Genomic DNA, 27065 nt, shown 5'->3' with positions numbered 1-27065 from the left:
TCTAGAATCTAAGTTTCTTAAATTTTTCTAAATATGATCGACACAAGACATGAATTGATTAATAGGTGTGGAGCCTATTGTTGCAACAAATTGGACATATAACATCAAAACCAGGTTAACTGATAATACATTCTTTTCACCTATATTTTCCTTAACCTTAATTTATTTGACCTAACTATATTTTTCTTGAATAAAAAGCAAAAATAAGGTAAGTGATAGAATATGATAATTATTCTGTTTAGAAGAATATATTTTGTGAATATTTTGTAAATATCTTCTGAGATTTCCTAACAAGATTAGGACTCATGTTTGTAACCCTATATATTAAATCAATGGAATAACTATTTAACAAAAAATAAGTTATAAAAAAAGAAGTCTAAAGTAAGTTATAAAAAAAGAAGTCTAAAGTCAGTCATATAAGTCATAACACATTTGTTTATTTCTTTTGAATAGTACAAAAGAATTTGTAACTTTTTTTCCCCTTAAAAATGAATCCTAAGCTCAACAAAATGTAAATGATGTTCTGTAAAAAAATAAAATAAATAATGTAATACTATTTACGTAAAAATTATGAAAGGGGTTACCCGATTTAATTTGTTAAGGGGTTATCCGAGTTATTTAGTCAGACGATATTCAAGTTACTCGGTCAGGGGTTACTTGAGGGGTTCGGACATGAGTTACTCGAGGGGTACTCGATAAGGGGTTACTCGAGTTACTCGGTTCGGAGTTACTCGAGGGGTTATTCGGTCATGGGTTACTCGAGTTACTTAGTGAGGGATTACTCGAGCTACTCGGTTATGAGTTATTTAAGGAGTTCGGTCAGGATTTACTTGAATAAATCGATCAGGGATTACTTGAGGGTTCGACCAGGGGTTACTTAAGGGTACGCTCACCTATTTTTAAAAATCATGTCAACTCATAAGAGCGTATCAAATACTAGTATTAAAAACGAAGGGAGTAATGGCAAAGAAAACGAAGCCTAATCAATGCTAAGGTTGCCCGGCCCTAACAAAAAAACCAATGAACGCCCGTCTCTCCCTGTGTCTGGAACAGGAAGTGACAGTGAGCGTAGGACAAAGGGAAAACACCTGGTCCGTGAAATTAGTGAATACAGTAACTCTGTAATCTTGTATGCTTCTTTCATTCTTTCAACTTTCACCTTCTTTCTTCTTCCCTTTTCCCTCCTTTCTTTACCATAAAGTTACACTACATTTCATTACATTACCTGTTTTGGTCCTTTGCAATCAATGTGTCTCTTTCCTTTTATTTCATTTCATTACCAACAAAAAACAAATTAAATTAAACCGCCCTTTTATGTTACTATTGCCCCAATTTCTCCTTTGATTTTGCTTTCTTCAAAAGTTCCACTTTCAGCTTTCCTTTTTTCAAACACACATATGTGCACATTTTCACTTTCAGCTCTACTTTAATGGTGTTTTTTCAAAATTAGTTTTTTTATTTTTTATTTTTTATTCTTTCATAATTTGGAAAGTTTCTTTCATGGGGTTCTCCAAAAATGAGAATTTCATCTGGGTTTTTGATTTTTTTGCATTTGGATTAAGTTTGCTGTTCTGAGTATTCAGTTTCATAGCCACATTGTGTATTAAAAATGATGAAATTTTTTCATCTGGGTGTTTGAATATTTTGCAACTTTTCACTGATTTTTTCCATTTGTTATTTTTTCTTACATGGGTTCCTCCAAAAAATGAAAATTTTTATCTGGGTTATTGATAATTTTGTATTAGATTTTGTTTGATTTTGTGGGTGTTTCATTTCATACCCACATTGTACTTTCTAATTCTGGAAAGTTAACTGAATTTTGAGAGCAAAAGCACAGAAAGAGAGAAAAAATGTGCTCATTTCAAAGAGAAAACACAAAATTTGAGAAAATTCCAAGATTTTTTTCCTCAATTTTGCTTATTGTTGGGTTTCTAACAATAGTAAGGTCTGAACTCCCTGATCAAACTACAATGTTTGCACTAAATGAAGAAATTGGGGTACCAGGTTGGGGTGTTAATAGTTCAGATTATTGCAATTGGAGAGGTATTGTCTGTAGTTCAAATCAAACTGTTGAAGTTCTTGATCTTTCTAGCCGTTGGCTTAGAGGTAATGTCACTCTAATTTCTGACCTCAAAGCATTGAAATGGTTAGACTTGTCAAATAACTATTTTTCTGGGCCAATTCCTACTGTTTTTGGTAGTTTAGCTGAGCTTGAGTTTCTTGATTTGTCTACTAATAAATTTGTGGGTTCAATTCCTATTGAGTTTGGAAAACTTCAGAATCTTAAAGCGTTGAACCTTTCTTACAATATTCTTGTTGGTAGGATACCTGATGAACTTGCAGCATTAGTAGAATTGCAGGATTTTCAGGTATCTGGTAACAAGTTGAATGGTTCAATTCCGAAATGGGTTGGAAATTTAACTAATCTTAGAGTATTTGCTGCTTATGAGAACGATTTGGGTGGTGAAATTCCTGACAGTTTGGGTTCGGTGTCTGAACTCGAGTTGTTGAACCTTCACTCGAATTCACTTGATGGGTCTATACCAGAGGGGCTGTTTGCTAAGGGGAAGTTGGAGTTTTTAGTGCTTACTCAGAACAGGTTGACAGGAACAATTCCTGAATTGATTGGGAGCTGTGATAACCTATCGAGCATTCGAGTTGGGAACAATAATCTTATAGGCAGTATTCCAAAATCTGTTGGGAATTTAACTAGCCTTACATATTTTGAGGCTAACAACAATAATCTTTCAGGGGAGATTGTTGTGGAATTTGCTCGTTGCTCGAACCTCACTCTCTTGAACTTGGCCTCGAATGGGTTTACTGGCATCATTCCTCCTGAACTAGGGCAGCTCAGTAATTTGCAGGAATTGATAGTTTCTGAAAATAGCCTGTTTGGGGATATACCGGAGTCAATTCTTCGTAACAGAAATCTTAACAAGCTTGATCTTAGCAACAACAAATTCAATGGCACCATACCTGCTGATTTATGCAACACCTCTAGATTGCAATTCTTGCTGTTGAGTCAAAATTCTATGAGAGGAGAAATACCACATGAGATTGGGAATTGTGTTAAATTACTGGATTTGCAGCTGGCCACTAATTATCTAACTGGCACAATTCCTCCTGATATTGGTCGCCTGAAAAATTTGCAGATATCGCTGAATTTGAGCTTCAATCATCTCCATGGACCTCTACCACCGGAGTTAGGGAAGCTCGACAAGTTGGTTTCATTAGATGTGTCCAACAATCGACTGTCTGGATCAATACCTTCAGCACTCAAAGGCATGCTAAGTTTGATAGAAGTTAATTTCTCGAACAATTTGTTCACTGGCCCTATACCTGCTTTTGTACCATTTCAGAAAAGCCTAAATTCTAGCTTCTCAGGAAATAAGGCTCTATGTGGTCAGCCATTGAGTTTATCTTGTGACAATGGAGGTGATCAGGATAACTATACTCACAAGATATCTTACAGGATCGTATTAGCTGTTATTGGTTCTGGTTTGGCAGTCTTCATTTCTGTGGCCGTGGTGGTTCTGCTGTTCATGATGAGAGAGAAACAAGAAAATTCGGCCAAAGACATAGGCATTGTGGATGATAGTGCTACTAGCAAACCACTGATAACTGCAGGCAATATCTTTGTTGAAAATTTCAGGCAAGCTATAGATTTTGATGCTGTTGTTAAGGCAACTTTCAAGGACACAAACAAGCTTAGCAGCGGGACTTTTAGCACAGTTTACAAGGCGACCATGCCCTCAGGGATCATTCTCTTGGTAAGAAGTCTTAAATCAGTGGACAAGACCATAATTCACCACCAGAACAAGATGATAAGGGAGCTTGAAAGGTTGGGAAGACTAAACCATGATCATCTGATGAGACCCCTCGGTTTTGTAATTTATGAGGATGTTGCCCTTTTGCTGCATGAATACATGAGCAATGGAACCTTGTTCCAACTTCTTCATGAGAATACAAAGAAACCTGAGTATGAACCCGACTGGCCTACTAGGCTCTCCATTGCCATTGGAATAGCTGAAGGGTTGGCATTTCTTCATAGTGTGGCTGTTATTCACCTTGATATCTCTTCCGGTAATATACTTTTAGATGCAAACATGAGTCCTCGAGTTGCTGAGATCGAGATTTCAAAGCTTCTTGATCCATCCAGAGGAACTGCAAGTATCAGTGCAGTTGCCGGCTCATTTGGTTATATTCCCCCAGGTCTGTTCTGACATTCAAAATTTCTTTTCTATCTTTAATCCGTGTTGTCAGTGTATTAATAATATTATGAGCATTCTTAATGCTAACTTGCTGAAGAAACTCTTGCTTTGGTGACCAGAGTATGCATACACAATGCAAGTTACTGCACCAGGAAATGTGTACAGCTATGGTGTTATCTTGCTTGAAATTCTTACAACACATCTACCAGTCGAGGAGGCATTTGGCGAGGGAGCAGATTTGGTGAAGTGGGTACAAAGTGCTCCGATGAGGGGGGAAACTCCGGAGCAGATACTCGATGCAAGGCTTAGCACAGTTTCATTTGCTTGGAGAAAAGAAATGCTTGCAGCTTTGAAGGTTGCATTGCAGTGCACAGATACCACGCCCGCCAAAAGACCCAAGATGAAAAAAGTTATTGAAATGCTTCAAGAGGTTAAGGAGAAATAGATTTGATCTATGCAAATGCAATCAAGCAAAGATTGATTATGAGATGTGATTTTAAAGCCTTAGCTTGAATTATCACATAATATCACTAGTTTTTGGCAGGAATGAGTTTTATTTTGCCATTCTGTATAATCCACTTCATAATTGTATGATTAAATTCCCAAAAAGAAGTATGTTGTAGTTTCAAGGCCTTGATTTAGATTTTACAATCTTCTAATCAACGAGGTGGACGTATGCAGCTCCTTACATAGAACTGCATACATACTGTCCTCGAGAAACCTTAGATTTGAGACTGTTCTGTAGTCCAGTATAATGCAACCTCAGACTGCATCCTGGCCACGATATCGCAATGTTTTGGCTAAGAGTACATCCGGAACCCAAAATTTGTTACTTTTAAATGTACTAGTGGTATTATGTCCATTTCCATGGACTGAATGTCATTGTTCTTCAACTTCTTAATAAATATGGCCGATATCAAAATGGTTTACTAAAGATCAATTGGAAACAACCTCTCTGTTGTGGTAGGGGTAAGTCACATACATCCATCCCTCTTACTCTGTAGTCTGTAGTATTCACTGAATCACAGATATTGCACTATTTTATTCTTACATACAACAATCGTATCAGTAACTCATTGCAATCCTACACATAAAGATAAGAAACAATTAAAGAGATTTTTTTTTTTTTTTGATACAACAACAAAGACACTATATCTAGGAATCTTTGGGTTTGACGACGAAATTCTGGCGACTGATGGGGTTCATGACCACCGGAGGGCCAGCCGTGCGAGGCCATTTCTGAAACTTCTTGTCAGTTTCTTCCCGCCAATCTTTGTTAGAAACAGTCATTGGAGTTGTGCCTGGTTCATTATGCAGTACAATTAGTATTTCGCAAATTGTAAAAAGAAAGAGAATACTGAGCCAAGATCATTAGAGTTGAGTAAAGATTGTTCAACTTGCCTCCAAAAATCTTCTTGTCAGCAGCAAGATAAAAAAACACATATGAAATACCAAACGATCCCAAGAGTGATGCGACTATATACTTGGCAGACATATTCAAGCTGCAAAACAGAAATTAATAGGTTCATTACACATAATACTACCTCCGTTACAGGTTATGTGCAACGATTTGACATATAATAAAGCAAAAAGGGAAAATGTCTAATCATTGCACGTAACATGTAACGGAGGTATTAATAATGATGCACATTCATTATATTCCATTAGAAAAATAACACAAGTTTGTTTTACACAATTTATATTGATTGAAAAGGAAAGTCATTATACTCTCATCCACAAAAAATTCTACCCACATTCCATAATCCCACATAGAAAATACTTTCTTGTTACCTCTGCTCTATGTACGAAAATTTTATCACACTCAATCTACTAAAACTCTCACTATGTGCTTCTAAATAATAACATGACTACATGAGAACGACGACTTTATGAAGTGATACGAGTATCTTAGCATCTCTGATGGTAGTAACTAGGAACTTGCTTGCAAAATATTAAAAATAGCTTGACCATTGAAGTTAAAATAGAAAATTAGCGAAGATGACATAGTCTCTAAACTTTCTATACCACGAAATCATATTATATAAGTTTTAATGAAAATTTTATAGTGGTCGATTAAAATATGACTACTATAATGTTTTAATGATCAACCACTCCAATCCAGGAAGGTTCTGAAACTACATAATCATCATGATTAGCCACTTAACTAGAGTGGTTAATTATGATTAATTGGAGTAGTTAATCATGAGTATGCGAGCATTTATGCTATGTTTGGATAACAAATTAGAAGGAAAATGGAAGGGAGGGAAATAGGAGGAAATGATGAGCTCCATTTTCCCTCCAAATCTCTCCAATTTTAAAGGGATGAACTTTATTAAGGAGGAGGGAAAACGGATCCCTCCCTCCCCCTCCCCCTCCCCTAACATATTATCCAAACAAGGAAGTTTGTCTCCCTCCCTTTCCCTTCCCTTTCTTTTTTTGTTATCCAAACATAGCATTAGACTAACTGGAGTGGTTAATATTTAAGACACTTCCAAAAATCAAACTTCATACATGATTAATTGCTAACTTTTTCCTACAATTTCATTCCAAATACTAAAATGGTGATCCAATTAAAAGGAAAAAAAAAAAAAAACAAATAGAAATTGAGCTAAATTATAGAAAAGATAGTTGAATGATAAATTGCAGCAATAGTAAAAACATAAAAAAATACGTACCCAGAAATGAAAGACTGGAGAAAGAAGCCTAGAACCTTTGATAGTAATTGAAATCCTAGCTTTTAATAAACTCTGTAAGCTGAATGAAATTGAAAATTCCCAAAAATCAAAGCTGTTGCTTTTAGTTTTGCGCATGATGTACAGTAAAGCGGTCCCACAAATATCATTCAGAACCACAAAAGTGTAAATTTAACAAGCAGCAGACGACGCATGTCACGCACCTGGGTCGATTTCATCTGACACTTTTAAATTAGATGTCATCTTCTCCGAACTCTGGAATGCTTTGAGAAGCTATATATTTCCGAGGCCTTCCAAAGGGAGGTTAGTTATGTATGAGTAAATATATAACGAGGGGCATGGGGTTCATTTCACGTAAATGCATTTCTGAATTTAGAGTAGTACCACTGGGTGATTAATTGTATCACTAGATGATTAAATGGTATCATTGAACATTTCAGTGGTACTATTTATGTATGTAGTGGTATTATATATTCTTTCAGTGATACTCACTACGTGTAAAAATAGTATCACTACGATAGAAATAGTATCGTTACATAGTCAATGGTACTATATAAGCTTTCAACGGTACATTTAAAAAATGGCCCCACTTACCCATCTCTCTCCTCCTTTCTCTCACCCCCATGTGCTTTTTAATATTTTAGTATTTGTTATGCATTTGCAAATGCATAACTAACCTCCCTCCTCATATATTTACAGATTTATCTCAGAAGATAAAATCTGGATTTTCCCCTTCTTTTTTTTCAAAATTATAAATTTATAATTAGTGATTACTTTGGGTGATATGTTTTTTCTTTTTTAAAATTAAATTGTAGTGCAGAGTAATTTTTATTGCATAATATGAATTAATAAAAATTAGACATTATAAATTTATAATGTACTTTGTAATAAATAATTACTTGATATTTAAGAATGATAGCCTAAAACTCTTAAAATTTTAGGGAAAAAAATGGTTATATTAATCCTATTCCCACCGTCCCTTTTTATAATAATACTTGAGCATTTCCAATGGTTTATTATAGGGACTTGCTTGCAAATTTAAAAAGTATTAAAGATGTAGCTTAACCATTGGAACAACATTGGAAGACCTGCTTCAATGAGCAACACTGCTCACTTAAGAGCATCTCCAACGGTAAGCTACAAAGGCTTGTAGCTTGCTTTGCCATGTCAACTTTTAGAGCTACAACCTTTTTAAGCTACAAAGTACTTCAATGATAGTTGTAGCTTGATTTGCCACATCAATATTATTTTTATTTAAAATTGTAAAAATAAAAATAAAATAATTAAAAAAAACTATGAAAAGTGAAAGATACATATTACAATCATTACATTACGAGTGAATTTGTTACGCGAAACCTATTGTCTTGTAAACTCCTATTTTTTTTTTTTTTTTTTTTTTTTTTTTTTAAAAAAAAAATCTTCTCACAAAAAAAAAAGTCAATATCACTTATCTATATGTCTGTTCTGTCTTCGTTTCTTTGCTCTTCCTTTTTGGGGCTTGCCCCTCGGCTTCACCAAAAAAAAAAAAATCTATATGTCTGTTGATAATAATGAAAATAATATCTTAATATTTATTTTTGTAGAAAAAGATAAAAAATGATATTTTTAATTTAATTTATAAATGTTTAATATTTTCAAGCAGTGTAGAGCAGGTATTTTAATAGTGCTCCAATGGTTAAGCAACACTTTTATTATTTTTCATATTTGCAAGCAAGTCCTTAAAAAACACCATTGGAGATGCTCTGCAACACTGCTTGAAATTTAGAGAAAATACTTTTTTTTTTAATTTAAAAAATAATGCAGTTGGAATACTATGTGTGTTAGATAAAATATACAGTACTTATGATATGTTTCAGTCATTTATTTATTTATTTATTTTTATATATTATCTTAATCACACTCTTTTTAATATTTTACTTTTTCCGAATCAGAAATTTTTATTTTTTTTGGTGGTATTATATATTTGTAAACTAAAAAGGTAAACTCCCCTAAAAAAAAAAAAAAAAAACTAAAAAGGTAAACATATTATATAAAAAAAAATCTACAATAATCTATGATATAGTAGTAAATAAAAAATCATTATATTATCTAATAATTTTAATAAAATATCAAACATAAATAAATAAAAAAAAAAAAGTTAAACAATTGTTTGATGAGGCAAGCTACAAGATGTTGTAGCCAACCAATGTGAACTTTTTTTTTTTTTTTTTTTTTTTGAGGGGGGAGATTAAAATTCATTAATAATAAGCCATACGACACTTACATAAGAAAACGTAATCGAACAATACAAAGACAATTGAACCAATTAATTACAAGTTCGAAATAAAATAAACTACAATTGCACGCGCAAATTGACTTCTTGAAATACCCTTGTCTCATATAACGCTGTCCTATGCAGCCTCTTGCAAAGGGGTCTGATAATAAGTTGTAGTTTCTGACGTGAACCTTCATTGACTCAGAAGCCTGTACACCTCGACCTGAATTCAAATTTGGTGTCGTACACTTTATCATTGACAAGACAATCTCCGATTCAAACACAGATTTCATCTTGGAAGCATAACCCTTCAGCCCAAACCAAAAGAAGATCAAACCAAAGCCCCATAGCCAAAAAACCCGGCTCAAATCCTGCACCAGAAGATCGGCACACCGATCTGCACTCCCCATAGCACACAAACTCACCACACAAAAAGAAAAAATAACAAACCCGAATAAACCACACACACAAAGACATAAAAAAGAGACCCAAACACTGCACACACCACTAATAGAAAAAACAGAAGGAAACTTAAAAACGAGAACTAAGAACGTGACCATAACAACCGACCCCGCAGCCCATCCGAGCACCACCACCAATACTCCGAGATTCACCAACCCAAACCACACACCGCCGAACAGTGAAGCCCGAACCGCAGAGACCCGCCCGAGAGGCCCAAACCCCACAAACCCCTGAACCGCGGCCGCGACGGCTGGAAACACCAGACTAAGAACGTCCCTACGCGAGGGACTCAAAACTCTCCCTCCCCATTCTCCTACAAACCGACGCAACGACGGGCAAGGCGGTGGAGCAGAGACACGGCGGGGAAGCGGAAAAGAAGAACGACGGCAAGCCGGCTACAAAGCCGGTGAGGAAAAGAGGCGGCCGAAAAGGGGTAGCGGTGCAAGTTGCTAGGCCGACCGGACAAAAAACCAAAACGAAAAATGAAAAAAACACCCTAAGGAAGTAGATCGGAGGCTCGCCGACGTTGTGGCATGGGCGGTGAGCCGCACGCCCCGCCGGCGAGCCTCATGGTCGGAGAAATTTTTTTGAGAAAGGTAGGGTTTTGGGAGAGAAAAAGCTAGAGAGAGAATAGTATTAACTAATATATCTAATTATCAACCAATGTGAACTTTGTAGCTTGAAACCTTTGTAGCTTAAAAATATGATGTGGCAAGACAAGCTACAATATGTTGTAGCTTGCCATTGAAGATGCTCTTAGAAATAATGCTACTGCCTTTTTTTTTTTTTTTTTTGAGAGAAAATAATGCTACTGCCTTCGTTCATTTGTATGATGATACTTAGCGATAAATTTACTACTAAGTACTAACATTTAAATCTTTATCTTATTTAATTTATTATTGAGTATATAAGCAAGTTTGGCTAACTTTATAGTATAAGAATAGCAAATGAGTATTGTGTTGTAATAGAGGGGTTAGTATATTATATACATACATGGTATATAATATATATACGTATATTTAATTTTTATAAAATAGATTTTCATCTTTTAAAACAAAACAAAATTCTATTCATAATTTAGCAAGAGTTTTTTTAGGAACAAATGAAATTGCAAATTGTGATATCTTTAACTTCAATTTCTATGAACTTTGAAACATTTATTTAAGGTGTAATGTATGGGATTTCTACATTCTAATTTCCAATACATTTTATTGTCAAGTATGTCAACCAAAGAAGCATTCAATAAAAATTGGATATAAATAGAATATAATATCACCAATTATTGATTAGTTAAAAGAATAGCACACCTAAGCTAATTTCTATTAGATTCTAAATTTCACATTCCATAAAAAAAAAAAAAAAAAAAAAAAAAAAAAAAAAAAAAGAGGCCAATGGACCATCCCTATGTTTAAGCACCATCATTATTATTTTTAACAAAAAACTAACACAAAACCACCTATATATACATAATTCCCCAACTTTTTTTTTCATATCTTTCATTTTCCCACTCTCCTAGGTTTCAAACTCACCCCAAAACAATGGCTATTTCAAATATTTCCTTAGCCATTGTTTTGGTAAGTGGGCTAACCATGGCTCATATTTGTTTGGCCACATCCTTATTTGATTGGAAACTTCAATATCTTGCACCAACCAATGCGGCTCGTCTTGCAGCATTGCAACCCCCTTTAGTTTGGAACGAAACTCTTGCAACCTTTGCTAGATCGTATGCTAAAGAGAGGGCCGTAGATTGCAAATTGCAACACTCAAATAACCCAATATATGGTGAGAACATTGCAATGAGTCCTGGTGAATTAAGCCCAACTGAAGCCGTGGATTTGTAGGCCGGTGAAAAGCCCAATTATGATTATGGTTCTAATAATTGCAAAGAAATGTGTGGGCATTACACACAAATTGTTTGGAAAGATACACAAAGTGTTGGATGTGCCAAAGAAAGGTGTCAAAATGGAGGCACTTTTATTACTTGCAATTATTATCCTCCTGGAAATGTTATAGGAGAAAGACCTTTTTAAGCATTTGTTGGTAGGAAAATTCTATGTGTTAGGGCCATTTTTTGTATAATTCTTCATATCGGTTAAACATTTTTGTATACATGAATATAATTGATGCGTGTAATGTATTGACACAACATTTCATATCCAACCTTGCTTTTGAGGCGTAAAATATACAACAACTTAACTAATTTTTTGTTACAACATTTCGCCATTGTCGATATAGTCTAATATTGCATAGAACCCTTGATGGTTAAAAAAATTATTATTGCACTATTTCAACCTTTTGAAGATTAGAATAAATTGAATAAGTCATTTCATCTAATACCTCCGTTTTTCTCTCTCAAAAAAAAAAAAAAAATCTAATACCTAATTATGTTCAACAAAGTAAAACTTTCTTATTTTAGTAAATTTTTTGTGTAAAATTATTTAAATACCCTTATATTAAAAGATTACAATTAAAAATAATAAAAAAAAAGGAAAAAAGACTACGATATACTTAACACACTACTAATATATGTGGGAAAGGTGCGCACATTATTATTATTTTTTTTGACGAAAATCGAGCTAGCAAATTTATTAATCAACCAAGAGAACTCAAATCATTCGATACAAAAACAGAGATACCCGGAGGCACCTCTTCCATCCAGACTCTAAAAACATCAAAAGAAAAACTCAATTTAGCTAACTCGTGTGCAACTCGATTCCCAGCCTTCTTCACAAAGGAGAAAGAGCAAGTTTGGCATTGGCGAGTAAGATGAAGAATATCATTAACAACTAGGCCGAACTCTGTGTGGGGGGTCATCCCTTTCCTTAAATGATTGAAAAGCTTCAAGCAGTCCGTCTCCAAACATAGAGCATTAAAACCCGACTCCATAGCAATAGCAGTAGCATGTCTCATTGCTAGAGCTTCAGCAACATCAACCTCAAATTTCCCATTCAATCGCAAGCAAGACGAGACCACCACATCTCCACTCATATCACGCATCACTGCCCCCAGTCCCACATAAGTTGGATTAGAAGTAGCTGCGTCTGAATTAACTTTGATCAAGCCTTGTGAAGGTGGAAGCCAACGATCAGCTAACTGTTGCGGATCAGAGTGCAGGCTTGGAGCATCCTTTGCTTGTTCGTATTCCCCAACCATACTCATGGCCTTATGCAAAATTTCATCCATTTCCTTTCTCCGTCCCTCGAACACCCAAGCGTTCCTTCTTAGCCAAATACCCCACAGTATGCTCCAAAATAAGTCCCACCAGGGGGGTTCTTTGTATTTCTTTCGGATGGAACATATCCATTTATCGAACGCATCACCATCATAATCTTCCACCACCAACCTCAACAGAGATAGGTACCAGAGGCGTTTCACATCTTCACAGTAAACAAGCATATGGAGAATGCTCTCAGGAGCATTTCCACACATGGGGCAAGTTGTGTATAGCATTATACCTCTCTTAGCCAAGCTTACTCGAGCAGCTACAACTCCCTTTATAGCACGCCACCCAAGGTATTTAATTTTGGGTGGTACCTCTGCATCCCAGACAGTTGCCCAATTAAAATTGCAGCTCGCATTCGAAGTAGACGCTTCAGCATTTTTCTGCTCCACAGTAAGCAGATTGTATGCGCTTCTGACCGAAAAATCTCCATTTTTTGTGTAGTGCCATACCCAAGAATCTCTCCTATCAAATAGAGGAACAAGAAGCTTGCATATTTCATTTATCTCCACAGTAGAAAATCTGCCAGCAACAGTAGAAAAATTCCACATATTCTCACTCCAGAGGTCACGCACATAAATAGGCTCTCCTTCATCAAGTCTTTGTTCCGTCTCAATCCTAAAATTAGGGAGATTTGGAGCCCACGGATCATTCCATATATGAACAGTTGAGCCATTTCCAATTGATTTCGTTGCGCCCTACAGGATAACATCTCTAGCCCCCATGATCGATCTCCAAGTGTAGCTCGAGTTTGAATACACTTTAGCTTCCATCAATGTCGTGTGAGGGAAATACTTTCCTTTAAGAACTCTAGCCGCAAGAGAATTTTCATTCAACATTATACGCCACACTTGTTTTGCGAGCAGAGCCTTATTAAAATTCTTCATATTTCTAAAACCAAGCCCTCCCTCCTTCTTTGATACATAGAGCTTGTCCCAGGCTATCCAACACAGCTTTCTCTCTTCCCTTTTTTGACCCCAAAAGAATTGACGACACAATTTTTCAATATCGTTGAGAATGCTAGAGGGAATCAAAAAACATTGCATTGCATATGTTGGAATTTCTTGAGCTATGGACTTGAGTAATACTTCTCTCCCTGCTTGTGACAAAAAATTTCCCTTCCACCCCTTTAATTTCTTCCAAATTCGATCCTGAATATTCTGGAAAACATTTTTCTTCGAACTCCCAATGTAAGTCGGGAGCCCAAGATATTTGTCATGTCCTTTGACAACCTTAAACGATAACTTCATCTGAAGCGTGGTTTTCCGTTCCTGCTCAATGTTTCTGCTAAAAGACACCTCTGACTTATCCATATTCAGTTTCTGACCCGAAGCTATTTCGTAGGTGGAGAGAATTCCTAACACATTATCCACCTCTTCCTCTGTTGCCCTCACAAAAAGGAGACTATCATCTGCAAAAAATAAGTGAGAGATAGGGGCAACATTTCTCCCAACTTTAATTCCATGAATTATATTTCTCCTCTCTGCGTCCCGGAGCAAAGCTGACAACCCTTCCGCACACATCGTAAAAAGGAACGGGGATAAAGGATCCCCTTGTCTAAGCCCTCGGCTAGGCTTAAACCTCTTCGAAGGTTGCCCATTTACAAGTACCTCAAATTCCGCAGAGCTAACACATTTCATAATTAAATGCACTAAGTATTCCGGAAGCCCCAATTTTAACATCATACCCTGCAGAAACTCCCATTCAACCCTGTCATAGGCTTTACTCATATCCAGCTTAAGGCTCAAGAACCCTTTCTTCCCTGTTTTCTTCTTTCGGAGATAATGGAAGCACTCATAAGCAACTAAAATGTTGTCAGTGATCAACCGGCCCGGAACAAAACCACTCTGCGACTCGTGAATAATAAAAGGTAGTATTAATTTCAATCTATTTGCTAGTACCTTGGTGATAATTTTATACAAAACAATACATAAACTTATAGGTCTATAATCAACAGGAGACTCACACTCTTTCTTTATCGGAATTAGTACAATATGAGTCTGATTAATAGTACCTATGTCACCATCATTATTCAAAATATCTAACACTTTACTCACTACATCCACACCAACAACATCCCAAAATTTCTGAAAAAAGATTCCAGACATACCGTCGGGCCCAGGGGCTTTTGTCGGATGCATCTGAAAGAGTGCAGTGCGAACCTCATCTGCTGTAAAAGGTGCCGCAAGGTCATTGTATTGCTGCTCATTGACTGCCGGTTCTACCTTCTCGATCACTGGCTCTAGTTCGACATGACTATTTTTTTGCAAAAAGTTCCTGGAAATAATTCACAAAAACCTCTGAAATTTGTTCTTCATCGTTGAACTCAGTCCCAGCCGCATCTTTTATTTTTTTTTATCTGATTTCGAGCGGCTCTTTGCTTCGTCTTGTTGTGAAAAAACGTAGTGTTTTTATCACCATGCTTCAGCCAGTCCTGTCTGCTTCTTTGTTTCTAGTACAATTCCTCCCTTTTTTCCAGCTAGCTCATCCATTCTGTCATCAATTGCTCTCATTTGAGCAATCACTTCCTCTGTTTGAATTTCACCCATGAGCTCCTCCATCTTTCCCTTACAAGCCTGTAACTCCTTCATAAAATCGCCAAATTTCTCCCTACTCCATGCACTCAAATTTGACGAGGTGAAGGCAATTTTCGAACAAATATCGCCTCCTCTCTCCCAAGCACTAGAGATAATCTCTGCACAATTTTCATCGCGAAGCCACATTGCTTCAAACCGGTACATCTTTTTTTTTTCGTCTTTTTCTTTGCGATATGAAGGCCTTCTTTAATACATAAGAGGATCGGAAGGTGATCTGACTTCCTTTTGGACAAATGCGTCACGAAAGAACCTGGGAATAGATCCCTCCACTCACGGTTTGCAAGAAAACGGTCAAGCCTATCTTGAATGTTGTCCGCCCCTCCTCGGTTATTTGACCATGTGAAGTTGTGGCCAATGTAACCAAGGTCCTCAAGTTTGCAATATTGCACGACTTCTCTCAGAACATCCGCTTCCTCACTACAAAAACTTCGACCTCCCATTTTTTCACAAGATTGCATCATGAGATTGAGATCTCCCCCACATAGCCACGGTCTTTCCTGGTTATCCCACAGCCCTTTAAGAAGCAGACCCGTCTTGTGCTTGTTTTCATCTTCGGGATGGCCATATAGTCCTATAAAACGCCAATTTTTTTTCCTATCCAAATTCACTACTATATCTATATGATTCTTTGAATAGGATCTCACAGCAACATCCACCGTGTCTTTCCACATAAATGCCAAACCTCCACTTCTCTTCCTCCCCTCCCCTTCACAATCCACCACCAAGGCACAATCGAACTTTATTTTTTGTTTTATTTTTTCAAACTCAAAAGATTTCAACCGAGTCTCCGAAAGAAACACCATTTGGGGGCATTCCAGAAACAAAATACGTTTCAAAGCATTGATTGCAGGGGTGCCACCCAAGCCCCTGCAATTCCATGAGATAATGTAACTCATTGGTCACCGAGAGCCCTTTGAGTGGGGCTCGCCACCTTTTCAGCAACTTTGTCTACAACTCTCCGTTTATTGCTTTCACACCCATCTATCATCATACTAGTGCAATTGCTCCTACTCTCCATCTCCAATTTTTTTTCTTTTTTCCCTTGAGATGTTCACACTACCTTCCATACTCTGGTCTATGTCCCTATTGACACGCTGCCATGATTTATTTTGCCTATCCACTCTCTTTTCTGTTTTTTCCAGACTCACTGATTGCACAAGCTCATCCCTCTCTTTTTCACCACTCCTGAAAGTGAAGCTATTAATGCTTCTGTCATCATTAGAGGTTCCCTAATTTTCTTTATTGCCTAAGCCGACATCACCCAGCTTGTCTACCACTTCCCTTACTTGCACAGAATCTCTTTTCTCCTTCTCTACAGAGTGTTTCGGTTTGGTGACAAATAAGGGTCTAGCACAAGCCCCTCCCTTTTTATCTGCTATCTCCCTACTGCCAACATTGTGTTTCCACGGGGATGCCTTCATCCAAACGCCATATGGAAGTTCTCCCTCATCAAGTTCTTTGTAGTCTTCACAATCCTTGAGGCCATGCCCCATCAGTCCACAGGAAAAGCAAAATAATGGAGGCCTCTCATATTTAACATCAAACACTTCTTCACTCCCTCCCCTTAGTTTCAGTTTTACATGCTTAAAGAGAGGTCTTCGAACATCCACCATCACACGGATCCGGACAGATTTATCAATGCTAACCTTGGCAGCCGTATCAAGTTTTATAAAGATACCCAATTTATTGCCAATCTTCTCCACATTAGCAAAATTTAGCCTACCCTTTAAAGGGAGATTATATACTCTAATCCACATGGGAAGGTAATGAAGTTCAATGTCAGAGGGCTTAACAGAGTCAACAGTTTCACCAAGTATCAAAGCGTGTCTATCAAAGTGCCATGGCTGCTCTTCCATAACACGTTGCTTATCTCTCCAGTGATAAAATTGAAACAAGAAACTATTATTCCCGATATTAGAGATCTCCAGCCCATGTTTAGGCTGCCAAACCCCCTTAATAGTGTCAATAAAATCATTAACATTAATTTTACGATTAGTCCATAATTTACCTACCAAAGCTAGTTCAATCCGGGCATCCTCATCATCTTCCCCAGTTTCGTCCCAATCGATTGCTTCATCGGGATCAGACTGTTTCGCCGCCTTTTCAGAACCCCCGTCACCACTCTCTTTCTCCACAGTCTCTAGGGTTTGAACAGAGTCCGCCATAGTAACAGAACAAGGATCAACAACACAAGAATTGGTTAAAGCCAGATCAAAACTCTCGATCTTTGATCGAGAAAAGCCTCAAAAAACGAGGAAACCCTAGCCAGAAAGCTAGAAAGAAGAACCCTCCCAAGGCGCGCCTAGAGGGAATCAGTAAATTTTTTACACATAAAGAATATACAATTCAATAATAAGGTGCGCACATTATTGATGATGTTGATATATACTAATTCAGTCGCTCCTCCTATCTGAAGAGACAAAACAAGGTAGTCGAGTGAATAAAACAAAAAACAAAATGAGGGTCATAATTTGGTATTTGTATAGTGTCTAAAAATTGAAAAAAATACTCCCTCCGTTTTTAAATATTTGCTCCATTTTTCTTTTTCGACCGTTTTTAAATACTTGCTTCATTTCCTTTTATAGAAAGCTTTTATAATATTTAATTTATTTCTCACACTTAGTGGACCCAACATAATACTCTTTGTCCTCTTATTCTTCCACTACTTTTGCTTTTTATAATTTTTTATTTTCTCAACTACCCTACTACCTCCATATTTTATTACTTTCTCCAATTTCTCTGCGCATAGAGAAATGGAGCGAGTATTTAAAAACGGAGGGAGTATGATATGAGAACAACATTTAAAGGCGCCCAGAAAATACGAGAACTATATTTAGGGATGGAAGAAGTATTATCTTGTCGTATATGATCTTATTGGTTAACCTTTATTTTATCGTATCTTTATTAACTTTAATTTGAGTTAAGGTAATAATTAGGGGCTAAAGTTTTATACTTTTCACCTTTTGGGACCTGGACTTTTTTTTTTTCACCGTTTGGGACCTGTGGTTAAATTTCAAGCCATTTAACCCATCTGAAAAATTTACTAACCAACTTGAGCATTAATTGGAGTTATAAAAAAAAAAAAAAATTATTCCAAACCAAAAAAACATCGTGAACATCAGCTATAGAATTTTTAAGCAAAAAAAAAAAACCTTCTATGTTCCAATTTTTTTACCTTAAACTAAAATAGCAAACCACAATCCAAAATTTCAAAACAAAAACAACAGCATCCAACATAGGGATGGCAACGGGGCGGGTCGGATGCGGAGGATGGCACCTCCACACCCGTACCCGCCTAAAAATTTTGTACCCATCCCCGCCCCACCACCCGTGGCGGGTCCAATACCCACAATCCATACCCGACCCGCCGGCCGCCGGGTACATTGTAGGATCCATCCCTGCCCCACCACCTGCTTGGATATCCATACCCGCCCCATACCCGCCCCAAACCTGCTGTAAAATGGAAATAAAATCACACTGACAACAATAATAACATTACAAAGTCCACCAGAAAATTACAAACTCATTAATTATACAGTTTCATACTTAGAAAAATTCACAGATCCAAGTCCATTAAATTATACAAAGTTATAAAATTCTAAACGCATGAAAATTAATCGATCACTTCGGTTACTCCGGTATCACTTCCATCTTCTATTTCCTCCAACCATTGATGCTGCACTTCCTTCAACTCACCTACTGTAACCACCACCCATAAGCACTACAAAACAATGTCTGACTTAGTGACATTATTTATGCTTTCATTATTATTTATTCCACCAAATAATCACATGAATACATTAATTATAACAATTTATTTGAACTAACTTACTGATTTTTCACAAGCTAAAAATCTACTGTGTTTACTAACTTTGTACAAAACTTGTTTTTTAATTCTTAATTAGGTTCCTCATTCTAATTGGTAAATTTATTTCAGCATTTCTCAAATTCATACATTCCTATAATTGAGTACTAATACATACGAAATAAAATTTAAATAGTGATTTAGTGGGTATATATTATAATTTGTCTAATATAATCATACTAATCATCAGATCTTAACCTCTTAAATAAAAAAAATGCAACATACAATTAAAATTACAAAGAGTTGATTCTTTAATAGATCTAGATGAATTTGTTCATTAATAAATTAGAATTCAAAATCAATTAGAAAATCAAAATAATTAAATACGAAAATAATCAAGAATCAAGATAAATACCATGGGAAAGAAGATGTCAAGATGAACTGGACAACAATGGTGATTGAGGGAAGGTCGCGACTCGCGAGGAAGAAGATGAATGAGTGAGGCAGGGAGTGTTGACTCGCGAGGAAGAAGATGAAAGACTGAAAGAGAGTGAAGAACTGAAGATGGCGGCTGTAGAGGAAATGAAAATTTAGGTTTATGACTTGAGTATTTGGGCATTTGGGTGTTGGGCCTTTCATAAGTATACTCTAGATTCTTCTTGGGCTGGGTATTAGGCGGGTAAGGAACGGGTCTAGGCGGGGCGGGTCTAGGTGGGGCGGGGCGGGTTTGGAGCGGGTCTGCTACAACCTCCATACCCGCCCCACCACCCGTGGCGGGTTTAAGTTTTGGACCCATCCCCGCCCCGTCACACGCCAAACCTCCCTCCATACCCGCCCCATTGGGGCGGGGATGGGGCGGGTCTCCCATTTGACCCGCCCCACTGCCATCCCTAATCCAACATCCACAACATCATGCAGCTTCCAACATCCAAAAATAGCAGCAAACTTTCTTCATATAATATTTACTTTGTTTTTTTTGTTTTTTTTTTTCCAAATTCCCTTTTCTTGCTCTCCCAAAACCAATGTTTCAGCCTACAATCACAAGTATGAAATGGTGAAACAGCCAAACAGGAGATGTAGTTAAAATTTTCAAATTGCAATTTTTTTCTACTCTGTGTATTTGTTCTTTAGGCATTCATTTGTCGTTGCATAATTGAATTAAGAAGATGGTTTTCTTACCTTGCATTTTAATGAAATTAGAACAACCTTGTTGGTCCATTATATAATGAACTTTGTTGTGTTAAATGATTTGTGTTTGATGCATGACTTGACTGACTTGGTACAAATGCATGACTTGATTGAGGTGGAAATGTTTTAAGATGCTTAATATACCGCTAATTCTATGCACTAAAATCAGCTTCAAAGCTTCAATTTTTTTTCAAAGGGAGGTTGATGATGAAGGAGTACTCTGATGAACAACGAGAGTTGAAAAGACACCTTTTTTTTATTTTTTTTGGGTAAACACGGTTACTCATTTTTTTTTGAGAAACCAATAAAAATTCTCTTTACAAATAAATTAAACCTAAAATAATTAGTGGGTCCTGTAGAAACCCATTTGTGTCTCCCCAAAACCAAACCCAATGATGAATACCTTTCACGTCGAATCATAATCGAATGAAACGAAAGTGTGGAAAGGTCTAGTGTTGCGGAAAGTTTTTATTTCTTTTCTCTTCTCTCTGTTTTTGAAAACTTATTTTAAGAAAACAGCCAATCCAGTTTGGTTGGTCCATGATATGGGTCCAATAATGGTGTAGTTGGATGGGGCTTGCAAAGACCTTTCCAACGATATATTATAAGCCCAATTCCGATGAATATTGAGGAAGTTATGGCCAATTTACCAAACTGGGCCCGGTTTGAGCTTTATGTACGGCCCAATGATCTAGGGGAGGGCCTAATTTGATTTATCGTTCCTAATGCAATTAGGAATGGTTTTAGTCTTCTAGATTCTTCTAGAAGGTTCTTTTCATTCCTAATTCAATTAGCATTGATAAGTTGACTTTGTTGACTTTTCAGAGTTTTAATCAAAATCAAATAGCATTTTCGAAGAAATTATATTATTTTATCCTCCAGTACGGTAAACTTATCAGATTTTCGAAAACGCGTTAAAATCAAGACTGGCGTCCAACCCCAGGCCTTGGCGCCTGGAACCAGGCTTGGCGCCAGACGCTAGCCATTAGCGCCTGGCGCTAGCCATGGGTGCCTAGCGCCAGCTAGCCAGGGTTGGCGCCAACCTCGTTTTGCGTGCGTCAGACTCTGTTTTGTTAAATTATCTTTTTTGGCTGATTTTCTCTATAAATATCGTATCAAAAATTCCGTTTTCACTCACCTACAATCATTCATCATCTACATCTATCATTCACCAATTCTCCTCATTCACAAGTATTAGCATTCTTTCATACATTCAATTCTTTCTTACCTTGTTTTCATACAAAATTCCGCATTCACAAGATCTAGAAACACCTATCCATATTCGAAGTTGTCTTCGCTCTAGACGTGAAAGGTTTAATTTCTGAGGGTTTGGTCCCAAATCTCTCTTTCAATTATTTAATTTAATTGCTTTGTTTATTATTTTCCTTGAAGTTACTAACGTGTGTATTTTGTTATTAGAAAGAGGTACGAGGCATCAAAGTAAGTACTTTAATTGATATTATGATGTAGAAATCATGTTTAAATTGTTATTATGATTCCTAATATCATGTTTAGGGAAAAGGTTATAATATCAAATATGTTTAATATGATTGTTACGATGCTTCCTATGTTCTTCCTAATATTTATGATTGTTAGTATCATGTTAGGGTTAAAGATTTGATTTTTATTGCTTAGTGATATGCTAGGGTTTGTTATTAATCTTGTTAGTATCATGCCTATGATCTTGCTATTATTATGCTTTAATATTAACATGATTATGATTATGATTATAATCGTTATAATTTATGATGATTATGAATATTATTATTATTATTTTGATAATGATTATTTTATTTATGATTATTATTGTTTTGATTATGATTATAATTTTATGATGATTATTATTATCATGATTATTATTATGTTACTTGATATTTATTATTTATTGCTTGATCACACCTTTTATGCATGTTAAAGGGAATTTGTATTTGTAATCACGCTTAATAAGATAATTAATAATCTTGTTAGGGTTAATATGATTATAATTCAAGTGATCGCCAATAATAGTTTATTTGTGCATTATATTCAACCAACATAGATAAACAGGTTTATGGTTAATCCTATTGATTGCATGTTAATTAAAAAGCGCACATGAATACGATCAGAATAAAGTAGAGGCCTATTATTAGGGCAGGTTCAATCTCTTTTAGGTTGGATTTGTACCTTCATCCCCGAACCCTTATTTGGTTCTAGACCTTATGGAGTTGACGATCTCTTGGATCGTTAAGGGGTGTAACCTTCATCCTATGAACGGTTTACAAGTTCCTTAAAAAACTTGTTGACGACTCTTTTGCTCTATCTTCTTCCCTTTTGGACGCCACCGTACTTTAGTGTATGATCACAGTGAGGTTCAAGCTAGTGGGATTTTAAGGCTTGAATTATTCCCTACAGGTCCCAATGCTTAACTATAGTTAATTTATTTGTTTAAAATTCTTTCTTAGGTCCCAAACGGTGAAAGAAAAAACTTCGGGTCCCAAAAGGTGAAAAGTATAAAACTTTAGTCCCCAATTATTACCTTAACTCACTTTAATTTTATCTAGTCTAAAGTTTTTTTTTAAAACTTATAATTATTAAAATATACAAGTATTTCTGAAAACATTAGCCTTTCAACTATAGACAAAGTTGGAGAAATTATAAAGATGAAGTTAATGATTAGTCAAGTATTTTTGATGGAAATCTTGCTTATCATTTGTAGCATTGAAGGTGGTTTAAAATCATATGAGCACTTGAAAAATAATCATGCATGTGCAACATTTGCATAATATGAAGTTTCTCAATCCTTTTACATATATTTAATTTGAAAAATCTTAAAAATTAAAATTTTCCATGTCAAAAAAAAAAATTTATAGTATATTGGATAGTTACTAAACAAATGTTAATAGGTTTCCAAAAAAAAAAAAAAAAAAAAAAAAAAAAAACAAATGTTAACAGAATTATATAACAAACTACATAAAAAAAAAACTTTTTTTAAAAAAAATTTGCAGGTAAAAAAAATATATACTTGTATAAAAAGTGGATATAAAGGTTAACAGAATAATCCCCTAAAAAAAAAAGTTTAACAGAATACGGAGTAATAGTGTAACAAACTAGATAAATATACGGTTTTAAAAAAAATAATAATAATTATAATAATACAAAAAGATAAGCTTGGATTGCCACGTCTGATCTGTAAGGGATTGAGCTACTAATCCGAGTATAATTGCCAATTGTTCTGTTATAAGAATGAAATTTATTGTCATTATCAACTCACATTGCATAACAAAAGCTCAACCAATTTAATTTCTAATTGCTAGTAATCTACCATACATATCACACAACACACAACCTCAATTAACTTAATTTCCAATTGTTACTCTATACATATGTATGTCACACAAGCTCAACCAACTTAATTACCAATTGTTTGGTTACTACTTTTTCTACTTACTATATATATCACACGGTGTAGGGTATTAGGGTTACGAGTTACAACCTCTCATCTAGTGAAAACAATAAGTACAACAAATTTGTTGCATAAAAATTGCTTTCGGCGAAATCTTCCTCCTAAAGAAGAAATGGGTACAACAAATACGCTTGATCATTTTCCAGGGAAAATAACCCCATACGTTGTAACTTGTTGGTTACTAGCAGCTTGTGGAGGCCTCATGTTTGGTTATGATATTGGCATTTCAGGTAAACCTAGTAAAATTTTATAGATTGTTACTTTGTTTGAGTTATTTCTAGTGAAATCATGGATACGAATGAATAAATGTATGACCTTTATTTAGTTTAATACGAGCATTTGAGTAATTGTTACTAATATGTAGACTTTGTTATATTGGGTGGTAAATTTTGTATAAGATGGGGTAAAATTAAGATTAGTAATTGATCGATTTTGGATCACTTGAATGTTACCTACTACGGAGTATCATGTTATTTTTACGTGTTATATTTCTAATTTTGAGTGAAAAAAATTGTGTAATTCTTGGTTGAGTTTTTAAATGGGTAGACTTATGCTACATATATTTTAATTAGTTATAGATTGTTAAAAAGAAATCAAATTTTTTGATCACTAGTAACACACTGATTAATCTTGTATTTAACAGTAATTAAGTGTAAATTGATTATTAATTTCTATATAAATGCAGGTGGAGTGACAGGAATGGATGATTTCTTGAAAGAATTCTTCCCAAAAGTGTACCAAAGAAAGCAACATGCTCATGAAAACAACTACTGTAAATTTGATAATCAGTATCTTCAGTTATTCACATCATCTTTGTATTTATCAGCACTTGTTTCAAGTTTTCTGGCATCAAAAGTTTGCTCACTTAAAGGTAGAAAGCCTACCATTTTGATTTCTGCTGTGTTTTTCTTGGTGGGTTCTGCATTTAGTGCACTATCTCAGCGTCTTTGGATGGTCATCATTGGCCGGGTTTTCATGGGCGTTGGTGTCGGTTTTGGTAATGAGGTGAGTTTTACTACATTTGATGAATATACTGTCGATGTCATCTAGCTTAGTTGGTAAAGTATTATGCAGTATTGAGCCTTATTCTGTACATGACAATATCCAGTTTATGAGAATTTGGTAATGAGTTGAGGTTAATTGGGTTTGATAAATATATATTGTTATCTTGTCGATGTCAGCTAGCTTAGTTGGTAAGGTATTGAAACAAATTCGGTACATGATAATATGACATGCATTAAATCCAATTTATGAAAATTTGGTAATGAGCTGAGGTTAATTACATTTAGAATATAATGTCGATGTCAGCTAGTTTAGTTAGTAAAGTATTGAGCCTTACATGACAATATGGCATGCATTAAATCCAATTTATAAAATTTGGTAATGAGGTGAGGCTAATTACATTTGTGAATATGTTTTGTGTCTTGTTGATGTAAGCTAGCTTAGTTGGTAAAATATTGAGCCATATTCCGTACATGACAATATGACATGTATTAAATCTAGTTTACATCAATGTCCTTTGTGACTCTGGATGTCGATAATCTAATATTGAGTACGATTTTGGTAATTGTGCAGGCAGTGCCGTTGTTTTTATCCGAAATAGCACCAATGCAACACAGAGGAGCAGTAAACATTCTCTTCCAACTTCTAGTCACAGTTGGTATACTTATTGCTAACCTTGTTAACTTTGCAACCTTAAGATTACACCCTATAGGATGGAGAATATCCCTTGGATTAGCAGTAATTCCCGCTGTTCTGCTGCTAATTGGAGGGATCATCATCACTGAAACTCCTACGAGCTTAATCGAGAGAGACCGGGTTGATGAAGGCCGGAAAGTGCTAAGGAAAATAAGGGGGGTCGACGAAGTTGAGGCCGAGCTTGAACAGATAAGGGAGGCATGTGATCAGGCTAAGTTAGTGAAGCACCCTTACAAGGAGTTAAAGAAGAAGCAGAGTGTACCGCCTCTTGTTATTGGGATTCTGATGCAAGTTTTTCAACAAATGACTGGGATTAATGCAGTTATGTTTTATGCTCCTATTTTGTTTCAAACTGTTGGGTTTAAGAGTAATGGATCACTTCTTTCTGCTGTGATTATTGGCCTTGTTAATGTGTTTAGTACCTTGGTTTCGGTTTATGGAGTCGACAAGTTTGGAAGAAGGATATTGCTACTTCAAGCTTGTGTTCAAATGTTTGTTAGTCAGGTACTTTCATTATTCACTGCACTTTTATTCAGTTCCTTTGACTAGTTATAAATTACTTGTTTCACAACTTTTTCCTAACAGCTACTATAACAACTACTTTTGCCGAACATAGCCAGAGTTAAGCCTAATTTGCGCGCATCACTTATTGTTATGCTTTCTTATTTATTTGATTATAACTTGTTTTTACATGTCCTAAACTGGTTTTCTGTTGAAGAGAACAGGGCCTTGGTACATTCGATACTAACAAAATCAATTGGTCGTGTTTGGATGCAGACTGCAATCGGAATAATACTGATACTGAAGTTAACAGACACCAATACATTGCCAAAGGGAGCAGCAGTTCTAGTAGTAATACTAACATGCTTGTTTGTGATGTCCTTTGCTTGGTCATGGGGGCCTCTAGGGTGGCTTATACCAAGTGAAACCTTCCCTATTGAAACCAGAACAGCAGGGTTCGCGTTTGCTGTGAGTTCCAACATGTTGTTCACCTTCCTAATTGCTCAAGCCTTTTTATCAATGCTTTGTCACATGAGAGCTTACATCTTCCTCTTCTTCTCCGGGTGGATTGTTGTCATGGGCTTCTTCGTCGTGTTCCTATTGCCTGAGACTAAAGGTGTCCCAATCGATGCTGTTGCTGATCGAGTTTGGAAGAAGCATCCTGTGTGGAAGAAATTCATGGATGAAGATCCTAAGCAGGAAAATGGAGCCTAGAGTCCTTAATGTAAATTTTTTTAACATTGCAGCTTAAAATACCTCATTTTTTCTTGGGAGTTAAAAGATTGCTAAATTTTGTACTTTGTATTAAAAAATTTAAAAATCCTTATTAGTCATATTTACTAATCTTCAGTTCCTAGAGTAGATGGTACTTAGACTATATTCTATTCTTTTGTAAAACTTCTTTATGTCTCAACATAAAAAGGGGACTTTCTTTGTGCTATGCAGAGCCCTATTTTAACAAGCGACAGTAAAATGCTTTAGGAATATATTTAAG

At 35.8% G+C, this 27065-nt stretch overlaps 3 protein-coding genes, 1 long non-coding RNA gene and 1 pseudogene across 4 annotated transcripts; 3 read left to right on the top strand and 2 right to left on the bottom strand.

Annotated features, from left to right (window-relative positions):
* Window positions 1-1198: 1198 nt before the first annotated feature.
* On the top strand, window positions 1199-4833 carry LOC145632246 (leucine-rich repeat receptor-like tyrosine-protein kinase PXC3). Its single transcript, XM_081684571.1, has 2 exons — window positions 1199-4212; window positions 4331-4833. The coding sequence occupies exons 1-2, from the start codon at window positions 1851-1853 to the stop codon at window positions 4654-4656; spliced, it is 2688 nt and encodes an 895-aa protein (XP_081540697.1). The 5' UTR covers window positions 1199-1850; the 3' UTR covers window positions 4657-4833.
* A 539-nt stretch (window positions 4834-5372) lies between these two features.
* LOC145632247 (uncharacterized) lies at window positions 5373-7170 on the bottom strand. The gene is made up of 3 exons (XR_014112536.1): window positions 7108-7170; window positions 6887-6965; window positions 5373-5713 (listed from the first exon to the last, which is right to left on the bottom strand). It is a non-coding gene; the product is annotated as an uncharacterized LOC145632247 (long non-coding RNA).
* Window positions 7171-11144: 3974 nt separating this feature from the next.
* LOC145631001 (pathogenesis-related protein PR-1 type pseudogene) lies at window positions 11145-11650 on the top strand (annotated as a pseudogene).
* Window positions 11651-12212: 562 nt separating this feature from the next.
* Window positions 12213-16653, bottom strand: LOC145633120 (uncharacterized). Its single transcript, XM_081685406.1, has 5 exons — window positions 16586-16653; window positions 15688-16304; window positions 15259-15535; window positions 13543-15117; window positions 12213-13458 (listed from the first exon to the last, which is right to left on the bottom strand). Exons 1-5 carry the CDS (start codon window positions 16651-16653, stop codon window positions 12213-12215), a joined length of 3783 nt encoding a protein of 1260 aa, XP_081541532.1.
* Window positions 16654-23984: 7331 nt separating this feature from the next.
* Window positions 23985-26785, top strand: LOC145631000 (sugar transport protein 8-like). The gene is made up of 4 exons (XM_081683110.1): window positions 23985-24102; window positions 24558-24877; window positions 25448-26074; window positions 26348-26785. The coding sequence occupies exons 1-4, from the start codon at window positions 23985-23987 to the stop codon at window positions 26783-26785; spliced, it is 1503 nt and encodes a 500-aa protein (XP_081539236.1).
* The last annotated feature ends 280 nt before the right edge of the window (window positions 26786-27065 follow it).

Source organism: Chenopodium album, chromosome 5, assembly GCF_948465745.1.
Source record: "Chenopodium album chromosome 5, dcCheAlbu1.1, whole genome shotgun sequence".
Classification (NCBI taxonomy): domain Eukaryota; kingdom Viridiplantae; phylum Streptophyta; class Magnoliopsida; order Caryophyllales; family Amaranthaceae; genus Chenopodium; species Chenopodium album.
The sequence above is the reverse complement of the archived record's forward strand: the minus strand, read 5'-3'. Positions and strand labels throughout refer to the sequence as shown.